The 19296-nt window shown below is 39.2% G+C and overlaps 1 protein-coding gene across 4 annotated transcripts in view; it reads right to left on the reverse strand.

The window, feature by feature from the left end:
• Window positions 1-890: 890 nt before the first annotated feature.
• The window catches only part of LOC127658425 (protein tyrosine phosphatase type IVA 3-like), a 47378-nt gene continuing 28972 nt past the window's right edge, over window positions 891-19296 (reverse strand). For 2 of the 4 annotated variants that reach the window (XM_052147711.1, XM_052147709.1), the window contains exons 2-5: window positions 17138-17771; window positions 16849-16941; window positions 8663-8793; window positions 891-3942 (exon numbers count right to left, since the gene is read on the reverse strand). In XM_052147711.1, the coding sequence (XP_052003671.1) occupies window positions 3825-3942; window positions 8663-8793; window positions 16849-16941; window positions 17138-17242 (447 nt within the window). In that variant the 5' untranslated portion in view covers window positions 17243-17771 and the 3' untranslated portion in view covers window positions 891-3824. Of the gene's footprint in view, window positions 3943-8662; window positions 8794-16848; window positions 16942-17137; window positions 17772-18213; window positions 18431-18458; window positions 18597-19296 lie in introns of those variants that run through there. The other 2 variants (XM_052147710.1, XM_052147712.1) reach the window with 2 other exon arrangements.

The raw sequence follows: 19296 nt of genomic DNA on the forward strand, positions 1-19296 counted from the left end.
TCCCAATCCTGTAAATTCTCGTCGCATTGTTCATGTGGAAATGCTCTTACTTTCACTATTAAACATAGCTGTGAGTTCTAATGTTGATTTTTAATGATGTGACTTCTCCAAGCATTTTAGTGATCTCCGATTACAATCATTCAAGATTATTTTCTGACCACATTTCTTTCATGAAGCTGATGGTTCTCCACTATCCTTCCAGGTGTGGTCAGTTCTTAACCCAATTCCAGGGATTTCAGCAATCTCCTTTGTTGTTTTCTTTGCTTGAAGCAGGCCAATAATTTGCCCCTTCTGAAACACAGCAAGACCTTTTCCACATCCATGGGATACGTCTTCTGACATGGCTGTTTAAAGAAATGAGAAGCTACACATTGCATCAGTTAGGATTAAAAGAATTGTTGCCAGCAGAAACATATTAATCACCGCAATAACGATCCAATAGGCTCTTAAGTATCTGCTTATGTAAATCCAAACGGTGAAGTTTTTTATTTTTTTTGGCTAGGCAGTGTAGATAAGATCAGTGAAACAATAAATGATGGCTTAATTAGCCTTGCTGTGATGTAGTGTCTACACCCAGATCACATTATCTCTGCCTCCCACACACTTTTAAGACAGATACTACTGTATGCCACCCAAGGTGAGGGTAATGAGTCAAGCTCTGAGAACTCACTAATTAAAAACTGATGGGGCTCCGACTGAATATCAGGAAGAAGAAAAAAGGTCTGGATTCAGGCTTGTCAGTGAACAATGAAAATATCTTCAGGACGCTGAGCGAATGAGGTCAAGAAAAACATGTTCTGCTCCATCCTTCATCATGAAAAATCTAAATAAAATATGGCAGTGTTGAAGGTGGTGCCAGTGATGATATAAAAATACATTCAGTGCTTTGATTTATTTATTTTTATTTTTTGCTGATGTATCTCATTTTCATGTGTCAAGGTTAACTCTTAACATTACATGATTATGTCAGGTTCACAAAGGCAAACACCCAAACAGGTGGAGTTGTACAAAAGATCAAAACCACCAAATGAATGAAATTCCCTGCCTATGAGAAAGACTATCTCTGTACATATTGGAGAAAAGCCCTTATATGAGAGCAACATAAGGCTGCTTTATTTATTTTTAACTATAAATCCACTTTCGACATGACTAGACTTAAAGATCTCTCTCATAAAAATTTTAAAATAAACATGGAGACTACTAAATCCAGAGGCTAGATTATTAAAATAAGCGTCATGAAAGCTAGCTACTTTGTCAGTGCAGCTTAATCCTGCTTGACATAACTTCCTCAAGTATCAAAATTGTGTCTAGTTAGCAAGGTCAGAGGTGTAAACTTAAGACCTGATCTCTATTACAGCGAGTTTCGAAAAAAATAACAATGGCTCATGTAATTAATTTTGTAGAGGAATATTGGAGGATAAATGAATGTACTGTATTTATCAAACTTAAGCTAAACGTACTATTCCTTAAAATGCAGAATGAAAATGTAGGTGCAGTGGTATTTGCTTATGCTCACCATAGTCCTTCTTCTGGATATAATTGCAGATACACTTTTATTGGAAATGTCTTTAATATTTGCTTCACTGAGCAATCTGATTTGCAGAGAAATGTGACATTATCCAGACCTAGGGTCAAACGCAATAGATGCCACATTTAGAATACTAACCATTCATATCCAAATGAATTTGACATTAAGAGGAAGCAGATTAATGATCATATAGTTGAAGCATGTGTTAGAGTACACATTCATTTACACACTAGCTTCCCTGGTGTCTACAGGACCACTAATTCAACAGAGATCCTGTGATCCCTTTTCATTTCTCATTCTGAAAAAAAAAAAAAATGGACTAAAGGGATAGTTCACTCAAAAATTTAAATGCTGTCATCACTCACCCTTAAGTTGTTCCAAACCCTTATGACTATCTTCTGTGGCACACACAAAAGGAGATGTTTAGAAGAATGGCAGCCTCACTCACCATCAACTTGCATTGTAAGAAAAAAGATGCAATGAATGTGAATAGTACCTAAGACCAGGGACTAAAAACGGTTCAAGGAACGAAAATGAAATACATTTTGTATAGAACGTAACTGAAAACTGGAACAAAGTGATTTTCAATTGTTCCAGAGTGCAAACTTTATTTTTAAATGCTGGTAACCGGTTATAAGCAGTTATTATTGTTCCGATCATTTTTAAATTAAACTAAAAGGCCAAAGGGTTCTGGAATTACACCACTTCATATTGCCCAAAAAATGAACATTTTAACAACTATGTATAATTACTACATATATGTGCACGGTTAGTGGAAAAAGAACATTTCTCAGTTGTTTCCATGTCTTCACTGAATTATTGTTAGATATGATGCATTAATACAGATTTGACTGAGATACAGATCTGTATAAAATACAATTATACTTAACTGTTAATTAACTGCTTATAATTTTCTATGCCAATAAATCCACCACAAAGCGAATTGTTTTTGTTTTTAAGCTTATTTTAGATTATTTTGGTGAGGCAAGTGGCACATTTTGGGTTTGTTTTTTTTTTCAGACCATGTTGCTTGTTTCTCCTGAAGATCTGGCAACACTACTATTAGTATTTCACCCACCCCTTACCGCAGAGCACTGTCATTTTAAAAGAGCATTATTAACCATTAATTTCATTTATTTCTAACCAGTAAGGCTGCAGAACCTCAACTGGAATGAAAAAATAATGTTTTTGCTCAGAACGAACCAAAATGAAAAGCATCTTGTTTTTAGTCCTTGCCTAAGACTAACATTGTGCCTAACATCTCCTTTTGTGTTCCATGGATAAAAAAAAAGTAATACGGGGTTTGCAACAACATGAGGGTGAGTAAATCATGAATCAATACTTTTTGGGGGGAACTATCCCTTTAAGGCCTGCTCTTACATTTAATTGATTTTAAAATCCTTCAGTGTCCATAGTACAACATTGTCAAGCGAAAAACAGCCAAGAGTGTGCACAACCCCCCCATAAATAACCATTACACAATTTGTCATGGCTCTGCAATTCTGGATTATTACTTTGAATGTAGTGTAACAACTCACTCTTGTGGATATATTAAATTAAGCACATATTCCTCAGTTCATTGTTGCTATTCTGGGACACTTAATGTATCAGATTAGCTGGACTTTTCTATGAGCAAAGCTAGGGGATGAACAAGATCACAAAGAGTTCTGACATTCACTTTGCCCTCAAAACATCTCAAAGGCAGCTAAAACATCCCAAAATTTTGTAACAACATGAATGTGTGCTATGTAATCAATCCAGCTCCCACAGTTCTATCAGTAAGCAGCCAGTTGTGTAAAACTCTAATCCCAAAGAAAATGTATGGTAGTGATTCACTGGAGTGACGTGCATTCTGAAACTCCTTAATTATAAAAGGGAGAGATATTAGGTAGTCACAAACAGTGATTTTGTTCTATGACCTCATTGTGGTTCACCATGCCAGAGGAGCAGGTGGCTGGCCATGATCATCTTTGGACTGTGTGCTGTTGGTACAGAATGATGGCTGTGAGTGTGTAGAAGAGTATGCATAAGTGTATGTGTGGTTGTTCACAATATATTTGTGAAAACACTTACGATGGGGGTTTTTGTGTAAAGACAAAATTCAAGAGGCTCATCTTTCACAGCCCTGAGCTGGTTAAGACCCTGTGTGAAGGGGTCTCCTATATACATATACACCAAAGGGGGTTAAATTCCCCTCCTGAAAAGTAACAAGAGTTCAAATGCACTGGATTGGTAATTTCAGTCTGGTTTAGTCCATAAGTGAATGGTTGTTCAGTGGCAGGCTGGTGAGACTGAATCACATGAGGCAGCACTTGCTTTTGTGGTTATGTGGGTCTTTGAAACGCAGTCTCTGTTTGGGGCGGTACTTCTCCAGGTATGTCAGTTGCTTGCTGTTTATGGCGCCTCGGCGTTTCCTGCGTAAAAAATATGTACATGTAGCCATCAAAAGTGTAATTGAGAATTTTGAATATTAACACATTTTGAATAAAACAGTAATAAAACAGTCATTAATATTGGAACATTTTTCCATAATCTGTTATTACTGCGTTATTATTCCTGTAATGTATTAATCCTATATCATGTGTGTTAATGCTATACTATATGCTTGATTGTACCACCACGTCAGCTTCTAAAGCTATTTTTATGGCAAAATACAGGTTAAAATATAATAGGTAAAACAACTAAACACCTACAGTATAATTTGTTTAAGATGCATTTTGCTATACTCCATCTCATAATTCATTATGCACATAATATTTTCAGATGAATAATTTGTGCCACATAATCCCTGTGTTGTGTTAGTGCTGTGTGATTCATTAATATGCCCTAGTCCTGCATAATTTACTGGCTAGCACTTTATTTTAAAGTATTGTTCTACATTTACCTACTATATAATTACAACAACTACAGTAATTACCAGGTACTAACCCTAAACCTAACCCCAACCTTAACCTTAAGGAAACCACCTAGTGCATGTGATGACAAGTTTTCAGTTGAAGTAGTATACGTTTTGTGATAGGTAAGACACATTGTTGAACTACAAAGGAGGCTATCGCAAATATAGGCGATCTTCAAACACATAATCCTTGATGATGAGATAACAGGGCTGCACACTCCCAAAAAATGAAAAATACACAATTATCTAATGAAAAGTGTCCATTACGGCATCCCATTCAAGTCTACTCCTGTAATATTTTGTTTTCTTGTAGGTTTTTTTAAAATGTTTTTTGTTGCAGTGGTTGAGCATTGTAATCAATCACAGACATGTCTGTTGCTTGTTTTCTGTGTATAATTTATTAAACATTTGAATTTTTTAGGTTTGTTTGTTTCATGCTGCTAAGAGGACCAATGTGATACTCATGCTTTATTGTTGCTGTACACATCAGTAAATGATGTGTGAGCACATATGAGCTATGAACATATTTTGGATGCGTAACCTACATAAAAATATGACACACATATGGCCCAGACAAAATATGTTTGCTAATGTAAATTCTATGAACTGAAAAGTAAAAGTAATTGCCGCTACCTACAATTATCAAGGAATTTGAACGACTATATTTCAGTGTTTTTTGTAATAATTGTGCAGCCCTAAAATCAATACTTCACATTTTAAAACCAGACAAGTTAATCCCAGATTTACAACAATAAAATGCATTTTGAATTAAAGAGCGTGTCACTCCCCATCAGGCAGCTCATCTATTTTACCAGTTAAGCTCAGGATACTGATAGCTTTGAAGTCCCCACTGAGTGCGCCCCATTCCAATGTGTAATAAAACAAACTAGGCCTAGTAAAGCAAACATTGGCTCCCTGTCAAAAACTGCTGAGGGTTCCCACAGGAGCGGCAACCTACGTCAGAGAGGCTGGTGCTTAATTTGTCGGCAAAAGCAGTCAGAGGTCGAAGTGGGATGAGGGCAGGCAGGGTTAACCGGTGTGCCATTAACCGACCACTCCTGCAGAACTCCTGCATTTGATCGTCTGGCTCAACGGTTTAAGAGCCACAGCTTAATTAAAGTCTGTGCATGTTTTGACAGCTGGCCAGATAAAAGGGCAACACAGTGGATAGGATCCTCTGCTGAAGAGATATGGAAAACACAGAGGAGCAATTAAGAGAGCTGCTTATCAACCTCTTCCTGTTTCGTCTTTGGATGTCAACCTTTGTGCTTCAAGTAATAAACTTGGATTAATAGTGTGCTTCCATGTGGACAGTTGGTTTTGTCACAGAGTGGTCAGGCAGGGAGAATGAGTTTGACCTGGAGAGGACACAGGCGAAGACTGAGGCCTTTCGCTAGGGGGTATTTGGGGTAATGCAAAAAAATATGATGAAAAACCAAATGCAAACAGTAAACTCAAACACTACACTAACACTTGCCATCTTAAAGCTCTTGCAGAGATATTGCACACAATCCTTGATTGTATTGTGATGGGGAAAAGAGCAACAGATCCTGGGAAAGCTGTCTAACAGGCATGCTATGTTTGATAAAGTTTTGTAAAAGAATGTAGCTCAGCAACAAAGCTTGCCCACCATGAGCAGATGTAGTAAGATGAGAATTGAAATGTCTCCATAAGAGTGAGACGATACAGAGTGGAAATGGAGCAGGGAGCAGAGTTGCATGATTTTGCCTGAAGCATGGAGCGTCTGTGTTCCATCATGCTCCAAGATCGCTCCATCACGAGCATATCACATATTACCACCCAAGAGTTGTTCAGTTTGTAGTCCACAAACACAGAAGAGAATTTGCCATGGGTTCCCTTGGGATTTTCCTATGAGGTTTTAAAATGGGAGTTTTGGATTCATGAGTAAAATAAGGTCTGTGGTACAAATTACTTGATGATTTGTGGAGGCTTTGTTCTACAACATATATTACACACTTTCATATGTCAAATGTTAATTTTGAAGCCATGTTAAACTGCATACCTTTTTTTTCTATGCAATTTACATTTTTAATGCATGTTAGAACAAAATGTCCACATATCGTCAAGTAATGTTTACCACAGATTTTATTTGACTTATAAATCCAAAACATATTATTATTATAAAGTCCTATAGGTGAATTAGACTTCTGGGTTCACCTACAAATTGACATCACGGCTGAACAGCTCTATTCACTATGCTGCTAAGAGGACCAATGTCAGGACCAATTAATGTTAAAGAGGAGCTGTAACTGGGTGCAAATTGTGCTATGGAGCGAACTTGGAGCAGGGTTTCTCTCATCATTGAGATGGGAGCGAGCAACGAGCAGGAAACGTAAAACCTGTGTGGAGTGATTGCATGACTCGGAGTGTGGACGTCGGTGATGCTCCTCTCAACTCACATACTCTGGTCTACATGTTCTAAAACACCACACGCCAGGCTGAAAAGTTTTAATTAGACCTGCATGCAATCTGTGCCCTCAGAATTCTATAAAAAAAAAATTATATATAAAGATTCCCCTCTATATATCCCCCAACCTTCTGTGTTTACCGTAATTTCCGGACTATTGAGCGCACCTGAATATAAGCCGCACCCACTGATTTTTAAATAAAATATTATTTTGAACATAAATAAGCCGCACCTGTCTATAAGCCGCAGGTGCCTACCGGTACATTGAAACAAATGAACTTTACTCAGGCTTTAACGAAACACGGTGTGGCAGCGGGGGCATGGTCAAGCGCCCGTCCGGGAGAGAAAAGCGGTAAAGACGCTTACACCTGAGCTAAATTATGTCTAACACCGGTGTCTAATTTCAGTAAGCATGGGGAGAGCGGCATAAAAAGGCAGCAGCCACAGAGCTGAGAGAGTGACACACGTCAGTCTAGTGTTGGCGCATAGAAGAATTGAGAAACTTTATAAAATTGATTGTAAACATTGCTGTGGCCATTAAAAGCCTTACCTGGAACGTCAAGTGCCCTGCTGAAAACTGTCACACTGGTGCCCGTGTGACAGTTTTCCCAAGGACACGTGAAGCAGGGCACTTGAAATTAAGACACCGGTGTTAGACATAATTTAGCGCAGGTGTAAGCGCCCTTACAGCTTTTCTCTCCCGGACGGGCGCTTGACCACGCCCCCGCTGCCACACACGGCTTGTAATAAAACATTTGCAGTAAACAGTAGCCTACCAAGAGAGTCTATGGTCACCATCTTCCTCGTCCTGTGCACTGATACCACTGAAGTGATCTCCTTCGGTGTCGGAGTATAGCCTCAGATTTAGTTGTCTTTTTGCACTGAGCCAATTCCTCACGCTGCTGTTTCCAACGTCTTATCATCGACTCATTAAGACCAAGCTCCCGTGCAGCAGCTCTATTTCCTATTCCAACAGCCAGATCAATCGCCTTCAACTTGAAAGCAGCATCATATGCGTTTCTCCATGTCTTTGCCATGGTGAGGGTGACAAAATTACTACCGTAATTTAGTTCGGCAATTTCAATTGGTCTAATGAAAGCTTCACGCCGCCAAAAAACTGAGCACGTCACAGAATTATTATTTTTTTTTTTATGTATATAAAATTTGAAAGCGGGAAAAATCCATATATTAGCCGCGTCATTGTATAAGCCGCGAGGTTCAAGGCGTGGGAAAAAAGTTGCGGCTTATAGTCCGGAAATTACGGTATATACTTTTTAGAATTAAAACTTCTTCTCAAAACAGTTTTGAATGAATGTTTTTCAGTAAGGACTACGTAAAAATTTACATTTTCTGTTTAATCACGATCTTTATTTGAACATTAAATTCTTAAAATCCTGAGATTAATAATTTACTTTAAAGTTGACTTCATTTTAGGTTGTGTTGATTTTAATATCTGTTAAATACATAGCAAATTGGTTGCATAGACTGGGCCCTGTTATAATTTTTTTTTATTAATGTTTTACTTAGTGTCAAAGTTTACAAAGTTAGAAGGTTTCCTGTAGATTTACAGCATTACCTGAGAGAAATTTTTATTTTAAATGTTAACAAAATAGACACTATAACTGAAATATCCCCCAAATGTATCAGAATGGAATCAAATCATATTGAAATCAGAATCAAAGGTTTTTGAATCAGATTCAGATTCAATCAGGAAATATGTATCAATACCCAGTACTACTTTGTCCAATAAGAGTTTTGTGATGTTTTGTATTTGAGTTATGTGACGTATTGCTGCTTGCCTACCACTTACCGTCCCAGGCCAGCCACACAGTGCACAGCCACACAGCACCCTGGATCCTCACAGAACTTATTCCTCAGAAGACTGAGCCAGTCATCCACGATCTTCGTGGGAGGTGGTGCACCATCATCAAATGGCCAGTCCTGGGTGAGACAAAAAGTAGGATGAGCTCACATCTGTGAACAAAGGGTGTTTATAAGTATGGATTACTGTGTCTGTATTGAAAAGGAAACAGAGAGGGAAAAAGGAGAGGAAAAAAGGAAAAAGAAAAAGAAAGCGCAGAAGCCCCTCCTTATCTGGTATGTCAACAGTAGGCTATTAATTCCAGGAGTCCATTCCAAGATGGGAGCGCTCTGTACTCTTGCCAGGGCGCACCGACTCCAGAACAAGCAGTGTGGGCCTAACTGTGGAAAATGCCATGGCATTTTCCTCGAATCGCATACCTGCTATTCCTTCAGCAACTCGACCCTCTACATACAAGAGAGTGGTAGAGATTTTAAAACACCTGTTTGCTGTCAACAAATGCGTTGTGTCATCCATTCCATCATTCCATGTGGAGTGGTGGTGGCGTAGTGGCTAAAGCACAGGGCTGTTAATCAGAAGGTCCTTGGTTCGAACCCCACGGCCACCACCATTGTGCCCTTGAGCAAGGCACTTAACTCCAGGTTGTTCCGGGGGGATTGTCCCTGTAATAATTGTACTGTAAGTCGCTTTGGATAAAAGCGTCTGCCAAATGCATAAATGTAAAATGTAAAGGCAAAAATGAAAAGTTAAGGAAGTGAAGAATCTATCCAATCATCAAAAGCAGGTTGTGTTGTACAGGACCGCATTCAACTGCATCTTAGCTCTTTCCCAGATTCACGGCAGCCTGCGAAACCCTTTGAAGATTCCTGTGTGATTTTCACAAGTTCTGCAACAGCAAACATGGCAAGTCCACTTGTCCTATCGACTTTGCCAGTTCAATCAGATCTGTCATGAACAGCTCAATTCAGCACCATGTGCAAGAGCTGAATCATCAGAAATGTCATTTGATTAATGAACCAAGCAAACAGAGGCAGACACAAAAATTTCAAGATCAACAATCTCAAAGTCTTCAGATATAAAACTTCTACATTTCTCATGACTTAATCCATGGTTGGAGCTGCTCAGCCAAACACATCCACTTTTGCCCTCTATGCTTCAGAGAAATATTTTGGGTTATGATAATTGCTTCAGCATATCAGAACTTCAGTAGGGAAGAACGACACATAATCTGGGCACAATCAGACTCAGCAGCTTTTCAAGGAAGACCTGATTCTGATTGACACTTTATAAACACAAATGTGCTGGACCTAAATACATCAACGAATAGTCCACAGTGATTTCTCTGTAAAGGGGACACTTATAGAGACTATTTTCTACTAGGACCATCTATGAGAATATCCCAGTTTAAAAATAACATTTTAATCCACTAAGAGGTTAATAGGCCCCTCCTTATCTGGTATGTCAACAGTAGGCTATTAATTCCAGGAGTCCATTCCAAGATGGGAGCGCTCTGTACTCTTGCCAGGGCGCACCGACTCCAGAACAAGCAGTGTGGGCCTAACTGTGGAAAATGCCATGGCATTTTCCTCGAATCGCATACCTGCTATTCCTTCAGCAACTCGACCCTCTACATACAAGAGAGTGGTAGAGATTTTAAAACACCTGTTTGCTGTCAACAAATGCGTTGTGTCATCCATTCCATCAAAGGGTTTCTTACATTTATACACTTGTAAGACACTTTCATCCAAAGTGTCTTACAGTGCAATCTAGCTACACATTTTTTCAGTATCAATCAATTTCAAATCAAATCCATGACTAACACTGTGCTCAACCAATTGAGCTATAGGAATTTTCTTGTTTTTAAAATAGCGAGATACTGCCAAAGTGCACACACAGTGGAATGACACTAGGTTTGCGTCCTCTTACTGATCCTGCCACAAGTCAAAATGAGGCATGCAGACTTAGACTCATACAAACATTTGAACAGATCTTATATTATACAGTGTTCACACTGTTTGCCTTTATAGACTACTTCTACAAAGCCGGTCTCAGTTTTAAATAGCAGCTGTAATTCATAAATAAAATGATTAATCATACAGGGAAACAGTGACTCTGCTTTTCATTATCAGTTTGTTGCAAGTTCACTGAACTGTTGAAACACTGATCTGGTGCAACATGTAAAAATAGGGAGGTCGACATATTAAATTAATCTGGAGTTGATTGAAATGGAGAGGAAATCCCATTCCATGTTTTGACCCCCTGCAAAGCAATTACCTCATCTCCTCTTAGGAAGAGCAGAAATGATGTGTTTATATCACAAAAACAGACAGAAAGTGCGTGCGTGAGTGAGTGAGAGAAAGTGAGCATACAGCAAAGGTGAAGAGTGTGATTTTTGTTAAAACATTTTCTCTATTTTAGTTTAATGTGCAGAGAAAACTATAAAAAAAAAAGCTATTCAGAAGTTGACTTTCCTGAGTAGTGTAAACACTGGGTGTAATGATTTATTTTCAACATTTTCTCCTTTCCCAGTTTAAAGTGCTGAAAAAAACCTAAAACTAAGTTATTCGTATGTTAACTTCCCACTAGCCACGTTTCCACTGTCAGGCCAAACGATGGTGTGCTTGAAGGTGCCAGGACCAATTACGTTCCCACCGTCACTTCCGGGACTTAATCATGCCTCCATCGGCCCGCCAATTACCCTTGGGATAAAGAAGGTCAAATGGGGATTGAGGCGGGGTTAATGTCAGAGGCGGAGCTTAGCGATATACTCCTGCTGCGCTCCTTCAATTCAGATGTTGGATTTTCCTACTTGAATTCTCCAATATCTAACCATAAAGGAATTCCATTGCCATATGTTTTGAAAATTATCTTTAAACAACCAAAACTGCAATGCTCCCATTTGCTTAACAGGGGTTTGACTGTCACCACAGATGTCTCCCAACCGATAAACAATGCTGCTATGCCAGCTTATGTGCTACAGGTGTATGATTATCAAAAGAAAGTTTAATTTACTGTGTTTTGAACAGCTGTCTCTGTAAATGTTTATTGAACAAGTTAAGATCTTGTTATGAAGGAACTTTGACTCATTGATCGATATCATTTAATAAAAGTGAATGATCATTAACTTTCTACATTTTCTTGGGTGCTGACGGGTTTGTTTGATGTCACGCACCTGCATCTCTACGAGACAAAAATTGAGAACACAACACAAATATTTCAAGGCGCACAATGGATAAACGTGCCCAAAGAACTTTCCATGGTTTCGTGGTTCGTGGACATAGCTGTGTTAATGGAGAGACCACTTGGGACACCATGGCAGTTACAGTCAGTGAGTTGTCAATGTTAACTTGTCTTGCTAGCTAGCTAACGTTTACATACAATATAAACTTGATATTCTAGCTACATGTTTGTTTGGCTTTTGAAATGGCCGGGGTGTGCGTCGTTTGCAATTGGGTGCTGTATTAAGAGAAGGTTTTAGGGAAACAATGTGGGGCTTTTGGCCCGATTGGTGGCAATACAGAGCATTCTCTGTATTCGTTCTCGCTCAAGGTCCGAGGCTATTGGCCCCAGTTGACCAGTTTACGGCCCTGGCTCGCACTGGCCCGATTGTGGAAAAGTGGCTACAGAACATTTCTCCATTTGCGGTCTGATTGTCAAATTCTGGCTCAACCAATGGTGTGAGTTTGGGGCAGGACTGCATGTTTGCCTGAATAAATGGAAGACAAGGACAAAAACTGCACAATTCACACAGTACCCTATTCAATTAACCTCCAAAGTGTGTGATTAAAATGACTCTTTTGAAGGAACAGCTATGGAAGTTATTTGCAAACCAAATAAAGGAACTGAATCTTGTCTAGCTGAGTGCAAACATACAGTTGAAGTCAGAAGTTTATACACAATTCATACACCTTAGCAAAATACATTTAAACTCAGTTTTTCCACAATTCCTGACATTTAATTGTAGAAACCGTTCCCTGTCAGTTAGGATCACTACTTTATTTTAAGAATGTGAAATGTCAGAATAATAGCAGAGAGAATTATTTATTTCAGTTTTATTTCTTTAATCACATTCCCAGTGGGTCAGAAGTTTACATACACTTTGTTAGTATTTGGTAGCATTGCCTTAAAATTGTTTAACTTGGGTCAAATATTTTGGGTAACCTTCCACAAGCTTAAACAGTAAGTTGCTGGAATTTTGGCCTGAGTCAGGTTTGTAGGCCTCCATGCTCGCACACGCTTTTTCAGTTCAGCCCACAAATTTTCTTATTTATTATTTTTATTATACTTATATCATTATCACATTGAGGTCAGTGCTTTATGATGGCCACTCCAATACCTTGACTTTGTTGTCCTTAAACCATTTTGTCACAACTTTGGAGGTATGCTTGGGGTTGCTTCACTAGATCCACATAATTTACCTTCATGATGCCATTTATTTTGTGAAATGCACCAGTCCCTCCTGCAGCAGAGCACCCCCAAAACATGATGCTGCCACCCCATGCTTCACAGTTGGGATGGTATTCTTCGGCTTGCAAACTTCACCCTTTTTCCTCCAAACATAACGACGGTCATTGTGGCCAAACAGTTAAATATTTGTTTCATCAAAAAAAAGTAAGATCTTTGTCTCCATGTGCACTTGCAAACTGCAGTCTGTTTTTTTTATGGTGGTTTTGGAGCAGTGGCTTCTTCCTTGCCGAGCAGCCTTCCAGGTTATGTCGATATAGGACTCGTTTTTATTGTGGATATAGACATTTGTATACTTGTTTCCTCCAGCATCTTCACAAGGTCCTTTGCTGTAGCTCTGGGAATGATTTGCGCTTTTCTTACCAAACTACATTCATCTCTAGGAGACTGAATGAGTCTTATTCCTGAGTGGCATTGTTTGAACAGATGTACACATGGTACCTACAGGTGTTTGGAAATTGCTCCCAAGGATGAACCAGACTTTTTTCCATTGATGTCGAGCAAAGAGGTACTAAGTTTGAAGGTAGGCCTTAAAATACATCCACAGGTACACCTCCAATTGACCTATCAGAATCTATTTGGCTAATTGCCTAAAAGCTTGACATAATTTTCTAGAATTTTCCAAGCTGTTTAAAGGCACAGTTAACTTAGTGTATGTAAATGTCTGACCCACTAGAATTGTGATATAGTCCATTAAAAGTGAAAAAGTTTCATACAAAGTATGAAAATACTAAGTATGAAACTGCATAACAGCAATGTTTGTAACAAGCTCTGTGTTTACTTGATGAAGAGCCATGGAAGCTGTGATCAGACTAAAAGCATTAAATCTAATCCAGCTGGGCATAAACATATAATAGCAATGTTTCAAACAGGCTCCCTCTTATAGAGTACATATATATATATATTTATTAGGGCTGACCTAAACATTTTACTTTTATGACGCAACACACCTGAGACAAGCATGTCTGACGCAGGTCGTATGGTCTTTACCTGACAAATTTTTATTACCAACAAGGTTAAGGAGGTGTCCTTTAAACTGTAACACCGTTTTTACCCAGTCAATCTTTATTTAATAAACATGCTTTGCTCCTTCTGTAATGCTGTAGATGAATCTGCCCCTCACCTTTTTTGGGAATGTGTCCACGTTGTAGTATTTTGGAGAAAATTTTGTTTGTTTGTACATACCTCTATTTTAACTTGTTTTTCTTTGCTTTATAAACACTTTTTATCTGGTTTTCACAGTTTTGATATCTTAAGTTAATATTTTCTGATGAATCTGTTTATTTTTCTTGCCAAGTTTTTTTTATACATAAGTGTAAATGTATGTCTATAAAGCCCCTATTTGCACTTTTTTGTAAAGACTTAAAATATTATTTAAATACTCTTTGTACCTCCAACAACTCCAAAGCATTGAAAACCATTGCACTATGTAATGAATATAATGTCTTGGCATTATTGTAAAATATATCTGTAGTATTGTGTACTATGTATACCCCTGGCTTGTTTCTAAAAAAATAAAAAATGTCTGATGCAGGTGTAAATTGACAGGTCCTTAAACAAGCCCTCATAATAAATCTCAAACTGATTAACAAATTTACTTGTGAAATGGATTGCTGTGAACTGTGTGCCAATGATTGGCTTATGATCAATAATATGGTAGTAAACAATACATTGTATTCCAAAGCCGCTTTTTGATTGGCCTTATCAATGATTAGTGTTTCTCTTCAGCAGAGTGTCCTCCTAATGGCACTGAGGAATAAGATAATTTACATAACCGTGTGTCTGTTATACTGCATGCTTCTCATACACTTCTTAATACTTTTTTAAAAAGTAAAGCCCAGGATACACCAGCATGCTGAATAAGTCAAAAATTACCCCAGGTCAATGTAGGAGGCTTAGACATATACATTTCTAGAATTCTTAGCCAAGGAAAATTCTATAAAACAAAGTAGATTTAAAGGTCCATACAATAGACTGTAAACCATGTATATGCCTTATCATTTAATGAGAAGATGAAAATAATGTAAGGGAATTAGGCTGTAATAAGTCTTAATAAAAAGCACAGAGGGAGGGAGGGAGACCAAACTCCCATCCTGCTGCCATGGTAACGGTGAAATGTTGATGAGCCAAATTGAAAACACATGTGGAGGTTGGATTCCAGCACAAAAAGTGAGTTGAAAGCAGAGAAAGCTCTAATATTTGTCAAAAAGCAGGGAGTTATAGGATTTAATCCTCAAAAGCATATGCCTGCAGTTCCAGCCCCGAGTTCCCTTCGGAGGACCAGAACAAAAGCAACCTCCTATCACTCCATTTAACATTATATAACATGACTATGAGGCCAAGCATTTATTTTCCAAGATAAGATATGCATAGAAGGACTGTATGGATCTGGTCAGTGCTGACTGGGACAAACCTCATCTTAAATTAGCTGTTGTTGTATAAATCTATGTAGCAGCTTCACTCACTGTCAGGAGCAGATCACTGCAGTATAGCAAGGGTGTTAATTAAAGGCAGGGTGTCATGGAGTGACACAACTACAGTAAGATCCAGGATTATTATATTCAAGTGGCAGAGTGAGTGTGTGCAGATGGACACATATAAATGTTTCAGAACAGAAGGTGAGAGTTCATAATGGGTGAAATGACAGTAAATAAAAGAGCCAAGAAACTGACTATAGGTCAGTGTTTAAATGCAAGTACTACACTCAGTACGTTTACTTGCACAGTTATAATTGAGCTACAGCAGGTTGACATAGTCGAGCTACAGTCTTCATCTGTCTGTCCAAGTATACATGAAAAATGCAAAATCGAATATTTGAAAGAGGGATGTCAGCTGAGGAAGTGACGTGTCCTAAACATGTCATACATCTGTCTTTGGGAGCAAGCACACACGCCAAGACCAATCGTGGTCCAATTAACGGCTGGTGCAATGACTTTCAAAGTGCATGAAAACGTATTGAGAGAACCCATAACGTTTACATTTTTTTTAGGCAGTCAATCTGTTCATGTGCATCTTATCACGTGGCTTGTTGAGTGTGTAACAATGGAGACATAGCGCGTGTGGAGGCTTCACGCCATCCACCGTGGCATCTACGCACAACTCCCCACTCGCCCCACCAGAGCTAACCACATTATAGTGACTATGAGGAGGTTACACCATGTGATTACCCTCCCTAGCAACCGGGTCAATTTGGTTGCTTAGGAAACCTGGCTGGAGTCACTCAGCATGCCCTGGGATTCGAACTCCAGGTGTGGTAGTCAGGGTCTTTACTCATTGAGCTAACCAGGCCCAGGGCTGGACTGGCAATCTGGCATACCGGGCATTTTCCAGGTGGGCCTGCGTACTTTGCGGCCGATCATGGACGGACTGGCCATCGGGAGAACAGAGCGGGCAGGTGGGTCATCCACGATAAGCTTAAATGAGCCACCGCGTTGTGCAGAACTGACAACAAAATGGCACCACAGACAGTGAACTCCCCCTCTCTACAATTTTGTGCCAGTTGCTATGTAAAAATCCCGGGCCGATTTCTCTTCCCAGTCCAGCCCTGCCCAGGCCCAATTCTATGTTTTAACTAACACAAATTCATTAGTCTTAACAAGCTTTTGTCTGTTATTAAACCAAAAACTGCACATGAGAAGGTAAAGGTAATTTGGGAGATACTTTGTAGATATGAATATTTATTTACAGTCTGACAAAGAAATAGGTCTCACCATGACGGTAATTCCATCCTTCTCCAGTGGTGTCTTATCATAGGTAATTTCACATACACGCACCACTGTTGTTGCCCCATATGTCTTCAAATCCTAAAAAACAAGATTGAGTAAATTCTATTAAGTTTGTTACCTAGGGACAAAAACAAAATTGCAAATAATAATTTAAAAAAATGTTTCACATGACAATTAATTATTACAGACTCCTCTAGAGCAAGGTGTTTGTGATGTTATTGTCAATCACCTCTTTAACAGGGGTCTGGTGTTGTGTTTTTTAATGGTTTCTCACCTCTATGAAGCTGCTTAATGTTGCGTTGGTGGGGTTGTGCGTAATCAGGAAGCGCATGTTTTTATAGCAGACCTCAACAGGAGCCGGCCGGTTCATCCTGACCATGCTGGTGTCCCTGTACTCTGCAGAAAACCAAACACCCAATCTGGGCCAGGATCCTCAGCAGTTCACTCACAGTACTGCACTACTCTGGTCTACAGAGCAGTGTTACAGCAGATGCACTATCACAGTGAAAAATATCAGGGATTCACAGGATCCTCTGATAAATGTATATAAACTATTAATCAGTTCACAAAAAATACAGCTGCCTGGGATTTTGTAGGCCACAAGAATCTTCTTCTAACAATTCTGCCTCTTTTGCTTGTTAGGGGCACTCTGAGGGGCAACTAGACATGTGGAACAGTGTCCGGTAGCCAAATGCCAGGTGCAGCGATGCTAGTTAACCCATTTGGCGCACAGAGAGGTGGTCAGTCAAAAAGACCAGAAAGAGAAAGCAGGGAAGGCATTTCTCTGGACATCCAGGGGTGGATCCAGGCGAATCCACCTGAGTTCAAGCGTTGCAATGTTGGGCGTGGCAGTAATCACCGCTGCCCTGCCGGAACTCCATTAACGAGCAAGAGGTTGTTGGAGAAAGCTGGTAAATAAGAGCACAAGAAAGACGGATTACCAAAAAGGACAAAAATTCCACATTTTAGAAAATCAGATACCAATGTACATTTGCTTATTCAGTAATAAACTCAATTTTAATTGATTTTTGTACCTTTTAGAGAAGTTTTAGAGAAAATGTTTAAAGTATATGCTATATGCTAAATAACATGGCTACAGACAGAAAGATGACAAATGCAGAGCAGACATGAATTTGTCAAGTGCACAATCATCTTTTCTATCCCCCCATTATAACACAAATACGCTCCTAAATCTTAAAGCAATTTATAAATAAGATAACATACAACAGAAGAACCTGAAATAAACTCCTTGGAGTCGCAATTAATGGTGAGCAACAGGTACGACTCACGCGCTATAGACAGCATAGACTTTGACAACGGCGCGCAACGAGAGGCGAAATTAGGGCTCACCTGTGCCAACTGCTCAAACAACGTGACTTTTAACCAGGAAAAAACAAAACAAAACAAAAAACAGGAACCATCGCCGGCTGCAAGAACGCACAACCATGCATATACCCAGCAGTGAGCGACAGAAGTCGAGTAAAACCCGAATCTTCAGTTAAACGCAATTTCTCCAATAACACGCGTAAGAAAGTCGGGCGGAACGAGCGCGGATCTGTCTTAACCCGGTGACTCTTGAGATTTGTCCCCCTTACCTCAGCGATAGACTGTGATCCGCTGGGGGCTCTAGTGGGAATAACGGAGGGTGAACAGTCGCGATCCGTAATAACAGTCTCTGCTTTAAACCAGTCGAGACTGCCTTGGCTTGCCATATGACAGTGATAGCACCCTCCGCTAATGTCACAAACAAAAGGCACTCATAATGCTCTTAGGAGGAGTTGAGACCTGCCCACCCCCACCTTTCTTTCTCGCTCTCTGCATCCGAACATAAAAATAGCACGGCGAATGAACCTAATAGGTATCACTAAGTACGCACTTGCCTCTTTAGGTTTTTGTTGTTGTTGTTTTAAAGCAGGTTAACATTTTATAGACACTTAATTCCGCACTATAACTAGAATGTAAAGAAACCATTCCGGTAAGAAGCTACCGTGAGCGACTTAAAACCCACCTACTTCCACATTCGGCAAAGGAAATCATTTAAGTATTATTTTATCGCACACGACTTAAGCAGCAAAGCATACATTAATGTCATGTGCACATTCTCCTGATAAACATGCGGCATCTGTTGACTCGACATGGGTTGTGTTTAACAGAATGTTCTACTAATCAAAGTCACAGTCTTCAGCGTCAATCAACAGAGGGGACTGACGTCTTCATGAACTAATTAAAAGCAGACTTTTTCTTTGTTCAAATTTAATCCGAATTCATAATACATTTCCAAAGACCAAAGCATGTACACAGTTTATCACATCAACATTTAATCTTGTAAGGTAACATTAATGTAAAAAATGAGCCCTCTTACACTCACTCTCTGTGTGTGTGTTAAATCACATGTATTATTTGAGCTGTAAAGTTGTAAAATGTCTTTTTAGG

Source organism: Xyrauchen texanus, chromosome 17 (assembly GCF_025860055.1).
Source record: "Xyrauchen texanus isolate HMW12.3.18 chromosome 17, RBS_HiC_50CHRs, whole genome shotgun sequence".
Lineage (NCBI taxonomy): Eukaryota > Metazoa > Chordata > Actinopteri > Cypriniformes > Catostomidae > Xyrauchen > Xyrauchen texanus.